At 45.4% G+C, this 6,778-nt stretch overlaps 1 protein-coding gene across 7 annotated transcripts in view; it reads right to left on the bottom strand.

The window, feature by feature from the left end:
• Window positions 1-3,021: 3,021 nt before the first annotated feature.
• Window positions 3,022-6,778, bottom strand: part of TENM4 (teneurin transmembrane protein 4) — a 971,473-nt gene continuing 967,716 nt past the window's right edge. For all 7 annotated transcript variants that reach the window (XM_075061790.1, XM_075061784.1, XM_075061786.1 and 4 more), the window contains one exon: window positions 3,022-4,454. In XM_075061790.1, coding sequence (XP_074917891.1) covers window positions 3,696-4,454 — 759 coding nt within the window. In that variant the 3' untranslated portion in view covers window positions 3,022-3,695. The remainder of the gene's footprint in view (window positions 4,455-6,778) is intronic.

The raw sequence follows: 6,778 nt of genomic DNA, 5'->3' as shown, positions 1-6,778 counted from the left end.
GTTCCAATGGTTAGGTACACTCACCGTTTGAAATGAACCCATTATTTCCAGTCCGAATTTGTCTACCTTCAACTTCCAGCCATTCGACCATGTGAGACCCTTCTCTGCTAGATTAAAGAACCCGTTATTAAATATTTGTTCTCTATGTAGATACTTACACACTGTAATCAATGAAGGGCAAGCTGCATGAGTATGTTGTTCAGCAGGGCAACAGTTAACAAGTGGTCAAGCAGCCCTGGATTTTTTAACATTCCCCTTACTCCAGCGGGTGACCTCCACAGAACAACACTGGACTCTTGTAGACAAGACCCTTATGGCAGGACAAGGGGAATCTTACAGTGCCAGGATAGTAAATCTCCTTTCCAGTTTTCACCCCCCCTCCAAGTAAGATGAGTGGGAGACATCCCAAACCTCTCTTCATACTATTGCTCTGCTATTAATAGTGCTGCAGACACAAGTAGTCAACAGTCTCCTTGATCGATTGTTTAGGTTTGTCTTAGTTAGTGCTAGAGAAACATCCTTCTGCTGAATGAGCTTTTTAATAGTCAGGAGAGAAGAGATTGAAAATAACAACTCCTCCATTTCCTGGGCTGTGCACAGACTCCAACTCTAGGACGCTAATGGACTTTAATGGGAAGTCGGGCAGTTTTAGACCCAGCACATTGGTTGTGAACAAAGAGTTAAATCTAATTTGCACTGATTTTTACCACAATGTGGATTTGGATTGCTCTTGGCTATAGGCAGATTTGCGAGACTCATGAAAAATGGGAGACCTACTTAGATTCATTAGTTGTATAATAACCTGAAGACTCTGGGTAAGGTTATAAAGGTAGCATCTCAGTCCAGCAAGGCTTCCATTGGGAGAGTTTATACTTGACTTTCCTTTCCTCTACTCCATGTAAATGTAGCAGATTTACCATCGTAAAATCCCCATTACATTTTTAACAAACATATGTGAATGGATACACGAGACTTCCCTGTCTTCTCTGCTTCACTTTGACAGAGCAGAATTAAAAGGAAGAGGTGGTGCACGAAACAGAGCATCTAGCTGTTTTATAACCCACTAGGCTTGAAGATGGGCAGCTCATTCATTTTCAGCCAGCATTTGCTCAGCTCTGTTTCAGAACCACCTCCTCTCAGTGAGTGAAACCTCTCTGACAGAACTGGTGCTGATTTTCAAGACTTACCATTACTTGCTATTTACTCCCACCAATGTATTTCTCCATAAAGGATGCTTGCCAGTTCAGTCCTGGCCAACGCTCGTCCTGCTCTGCAAGGTGAAGTTCTAGAATAACACTGAGTTACTGTATCAAAAACACTCCCTTTCGTCCAAGCAAGGAGGAATTATTAAAACAGCAGGATGGTAGGTAAGCATCAGAGATGGTGAACCTCACATGGGTCAATATTTGGGTTCAATTAAGTTCAGAATCTAAAACTCTGGATGCGTCTCTCACTGGGTCTGTAACATTAGGTTAAAAATTTTATGGCAAACAGGCTCTCTTGGGGGATTTCCTTCACTTCCATCTGGTAAAAGCATGAGAACAGCCAGGAGGGGGCCTTAAGGACAGAGTCAGACAAGTTCTGCATCCACAGGGAAACCGTCATAGAACTGGGGCCACCACAATTTTCTCTATCCATGGAGTTTATGCCCACTGAGTCCTTTCCACCTATGTTGCTATCCTGTAACTGAGCAGACCCGAGGATACCATCTTGGCAGAAGGCAGTGATGCTGGTGGTGGGGTTTGCTGAGCTTGGTGGATGCAGCGGAAGAGGGTGTGATTTTAGGGGACTATAGAATACCATGCTCCAAGGGCTGGCTCTGAAACCTCTCTTGTTGTGATGTTTTGGCATGGCTCAGTCTGTCTCTGATTAGAATCTGAAAGCAAAAACTGAAGATGAAAGAAGTTAAACATTTCAGAACATGTAAGAGGTTCTGAGCTGCTCTCTGAAAGCCTGTGAAAGTTCAGGGGTGTGTGTGGGTGAGGGATAGCTCAGTGGTTTGAACATTGGCCTGCTAAACCCAGGGTTGTGAGCTCAATCCTTGAGGGGGCCACTTAGGGATCTGGGGCAAAACCTGTACTTGGTCCTGCTAGTGAAGTCAGGGGGCTGGACTTGATGATCTTTCAGGGTCTCTTCCAGTTTTATAAGATAGGAACACTCAGTCTTTCAGAGCCAGGTCATCCCGAGGTCTGGGTGGCATTCACACCTGTGTTTCTCTGACTGCAGCAGTGCCCCATATCAGCAGAGAATTTCCTCAGGAAGAAGCTCAGCTTTGTTTCCTTGTTAACTTGAATCACAAGGACTCTTGCACATACCACAACACAGGGCTTATGTGAGTACAAACTACGTTAGCATGTCAAGCACCTTTGGCAACAGTTTCTTGTAAACTATTTGGGCTCTTCTCTAGTGGGTATTTCTATTCAAACACCTCCTTGTTTGCTGCTAACCCTCACTGGGCTACTCACAAAATTTGAGCTCCTTCATATCCCAGTGGGGCGAAAGGGCAAAGGAATAGTTAGAGAGTTGGTTCCAATATTTCCCCTGCTGCTGCTGCTGATTAAACCTTTTAAATTCCCTGCTGACAGAGTCCCAGAAAGGCACGTTTGCCATAACCATAAATGATTTACCAACCTGGCATTGAAAACCAGTTTCCAGGCTACTAAAGACAGCCCCGAAAAGCAAGAATGCCGGAGTATGGATTTGCTGCACTCTTCAATGGTACGTGGGAGACTATCCTACTTTCAGACTCAAATTAGCTTCCTAAAAATGAAGTTGCTTTATTGTACACAGCCCAGCAGACTGCTGAACACACAACCTGGTGTACTGAAATATTACGCATTTAATGGGGTTATGTCTACAACTTTGGTGCATTCAACGCACCTAGAGAACAGCTCTAGCACGAGACAGGATGTTTTCCAATAGAGTGAGAGCATCTTTCTTGGCCTTTACTGGCTTTTTAAACTAAAAACAGGATTTGTGCATGGACCAAAAAAGAAAGAGAAAAAAAATCTACTATCATAATGAAAAAGACTGGGTTTTTTTTTAATTCCAGTTCAGGAAGGAAGAGAATCATCTTGCAAGTTAATATATTCAGCTCCTTTTGCCACTATAATCTACTTCTGTGCAGCAGGAGCCCAAGAAACACTTTCTGTCCCAAGTGAAAGGTGAAAACTCCTTGTAAGTTCTCTTTTGAGGCACACAATTCAGACAGTCACTTTGAGAGATTCGGAATCATTGTCATCTTCCGTTTCCAGCATGCCCAGCGTTTCTGAGCTGTTCTTCGAGTGGAAGGCTATCTGTCCCTGTCCCAAATAAAAAAGGATTAGGATGAAACAAGTTAGCACAGACACCCATTTCTCACTTCACACCGAGTAACCCATGGATGTACGTTGACAATTCCCCACTTTAAATTCCTCACAAAAGGGAAAAAAGGACAAAAGAGAGTAAATTTCACTGTGATCACACTACGGCAAAATATACCTTCTGTTCATTGCAAAAAACATGTGAAGGCCAAATTTAAAATAAAAAAAAAGTATGTTGCATGAGTTACAGTGCAACCATATTCTTTCTCTCCTTATTTTCCTCCCCCCCCGCCAGGTTCAGTTTAGAAAAAGGATTGAGTACAACACAGTCAGGTAAGTGGCCACAAAAGAGTAGCTGTCTTTGGCAAGAAGTCACCGCACTGACCCTCTCTGTCACCTTCTGCCCATTTCACTCTGTCTCATAAAATGGATGTTGTTGGCGCTGTCTGAGAGTTCTGGGTATTGCTCCACTGAGATCACAAAGTAGCCGTCATAGCCCTGCACCCGGCCCGTGTTTAGCACTTGCTGCTTCTCCCCTTCTGTCCACGAGCGAATGCCCTCCTCCCCAACCCGCAGTCTCTGCTGCTCCCTGGCCCAGGCCTGGGCTATGGCGCGCTGCCTGGCTAGCTCCAGCACGCGGGCTTTCTCCTCGTCCAAGGTGGTCCCATAACGGGTGTTTAGACACAGTGCGCCATACTGGAACTGGATGTCTGTGTAACGTCTAGTCCTTCCACTGAGCACTGTGTTGATCTGGGACACTGTAACGTTCACACCGTTCTCCAGGGTTCTCCGCCCGCCACTGAGGCCCAGTATGGACAAGTCGCTTTCTGACGGCCCTTGCTTAATGAAATAATGTGTGTCCACTCCCTCTATGGTGAAGTGCAAGTTCTCCAGGTAATGGGCGTTGTTCAGTATGGCTGCAATCCGGCGCCCATCCTCGTTGGCCAGACTGATGATGTCGGTGGCCACACGCCCATCCTTCATGGCAAACTTGACCCCTTTGCCAAAGACAGATCCTCCCGAGGCAAAGTTCTTGTTCTCCTTGACCGTCCGGCACCCGGCGATGCTGGAACTGTAGATCTGTTCAAAGCGCTCTAGGGTGACGAAGGCTTTCAGCTGTTTCTGCACTTCACACTGCACTCCCAAGATCGACTGGGAAGGGAGAGAAAGAGAGAGAGAGACACAGATTAGAAAGAGACGCCAGGGGACTGAAAGGTATCGCTAGCACATTGGAGAACAGAGAAATAACATGGTGTGATCCAAGAGCCAAAGGGTTCTGCTTCCTCTAGCTACTTCTTAGTTTTGGTCTAGAAAATAAAGTCTTTTTAATGAAACAACTGATTGAGATTCCTGTGCTTGCAGGCTATTCTCCCTACTGCCATCACGCCAAGACACTGAATTGAATGTAACATCATCCCTTTGACACAGTGGAATGCTGGGGTGGAGGGGAGATTATGGTTTAGTGGTGACAGTGAGAGACAGTTGCATTCTACCCCCTCCTTCTGTGACCTTGAGTAAATTAATTGCTCATGCTTCAGTTTTCCTCATCTGTAAATCAGAAATGATTCATAGCTGATTACCGGGAATCTTCTAGTGATTAATATTCGTAAAATGCTTTGAGGAAAGGTGCTCAATAAGCTCAAAGTATTTAAATAGAGCAGTTTCCTTCTGTTTTAACCCTGTTTTTGATTCCACCCTGCACTATACTCCAAGGCTGCGCATCACAGTGTGATCCTCACTCTGGCCAAAACACGCTTTTCCAGAGTCCCTCAATGCCACCTGAAGCATTGGCCAAACTGGATCATTCAATAGTCAAGTGAGGTGCTAACGCTCCCCTCCCCTCACTGATACAGTGCTCCCAGTCTTCCTGTGGGATCAGGTCCTTGGCTATTAGGACCCAATCTTGAAGCTCAATTTTTACAGAGGCAAGAACTGAATAGGGACCACAGCCTTACATCACTTGCAGACGGTTTTAATGCAAAGTGTTCGCATATAAGAAAGCAAATGCCCTGAGTGATTCAGCGGCTTATCATTACTGCAAAACGTCTGCAGAAACACACTCATCTATTGACGGGAGTGCTGTCTTCTTTCCTACTCCTGTCCAGGAACAATTACCTGCTCAAATTTCACAAAAGCGAGACGACGCTGTAACAAAAGTCCCCTGTCCCTGCCAAGGGCTTCATCCAATAAGGTAACGACAGCCAGCATTAAAAATCGGTTACAGAGGAAAGGGGGCCACCCTCACTTTTTTTTTTAAGGTGAATTTAATAGCTGCAAAAGGTGCTGGCTTAACAGCCTTGGAAGCTGAACACTCCCATTTCCCTCAATATGCCTTAGACCTTTCCTGGAGAGACCCTTTTCTAGGAGTGACAGAGGACAATTCAGACTCCATGATTAGTCTAACTTTGGTGTCTTGGCTGAGTCAATGCTAATTTACATGGGTCTATTATGAGCACCTGTCATTGAAGCATGCGATCAAGCAGCTGCTCTATTTTGCTGTTACATATTCAATTTATAATAGGCTCGCAATAAGAGGCTGAACGGCTACAGGACTGTCTATTGAAGGATCTCAAAGCTTTTTACAACAATGAATGAGGATGACCAAGAGGGTATATTACCAGCCCCATTTTAGCCACAAAGGAAGTGAGGCACAGACGATCAAGTGACTTGCTAAATGTGTCACTAGAAGTTTGTGGGAGGCCCTATGAGGCTAAATTCTGTACTGACCTATCCCCTGTGCGAGACACCTGAAAGCAGCGGGGTTGTAGGTGAACTCAATTAAGACACAATGGGGACCAGTGATAGAGGCACAAAACCATCCCTTTCTCCAACACGAGCCAAATATACGACCCTACAGATGTGAATGCTATAAACTCCCAGAGGACCTGATCCTGAGTGGTATGGAACACCTGAATCGCCTAGTGACTGCTCTGTGAGGAAAGGTGTTGAGTTAAAACAACAAAACCTCAGCCTCTGGATGCTGCTCAGGAGGACCGACTAGAGTCACATGCTGAGCCTGCCCCCATTGAAGTCAGAGGAGGTTTTGCCATTGACATCAACTGCGACATGAGCAGGTCCAGTAATGAGCAAATCCTACACGGCTTGAATGGGCCATGAAAAATTTGGCTGGATAAGCTTGTCTATTGCTTTGGTCTGGAGGAACAGGTTCTCTGTGGAGGTTCTAGCCTGCCCTCCTTTTCTCAGGCTTGTCACGGAACAATACGAGCTATGCCTGTGTCCTGAGCTATTTCAGCTGCCATCCCTGTCGTGATTAGGGAGGGAAGAGGGGCAAGAATAGTAAATCCCACTGTTGTTAAACCTGTTTTGGGACTCAGAGCAAAAGCTTAGACTCCCATTGAATTCTGGGCAAAAATGCCTGGAGATTCTTATAGGGTGGGACCTGGTTTGCCTGTTCTTAAATATGTATCCCAGAACTCGAGATGATGAAGGGGTTGCTAGACCAGCCTTCCCCACAC

Source organism: Chelonoidis abingdonii, chromosome 1 (assembly GCF_003597395.2).
Source record: "Chelonoidis abingdonii isolate Lonesome George chromosome 1, CheloAbing_2.0, whole genome shotgun sequence".
NCBI lineage: Eukaryota > Metazoa > Chordata > Testudines > Testudinidae > Chelonoidis > Chelonoidis abingdonii.
The sequence above is the reverse complement of the archived record's forward strand: the minus strand, read 5'-3'. Positions and strand labels throughout refer to the sequence as shown.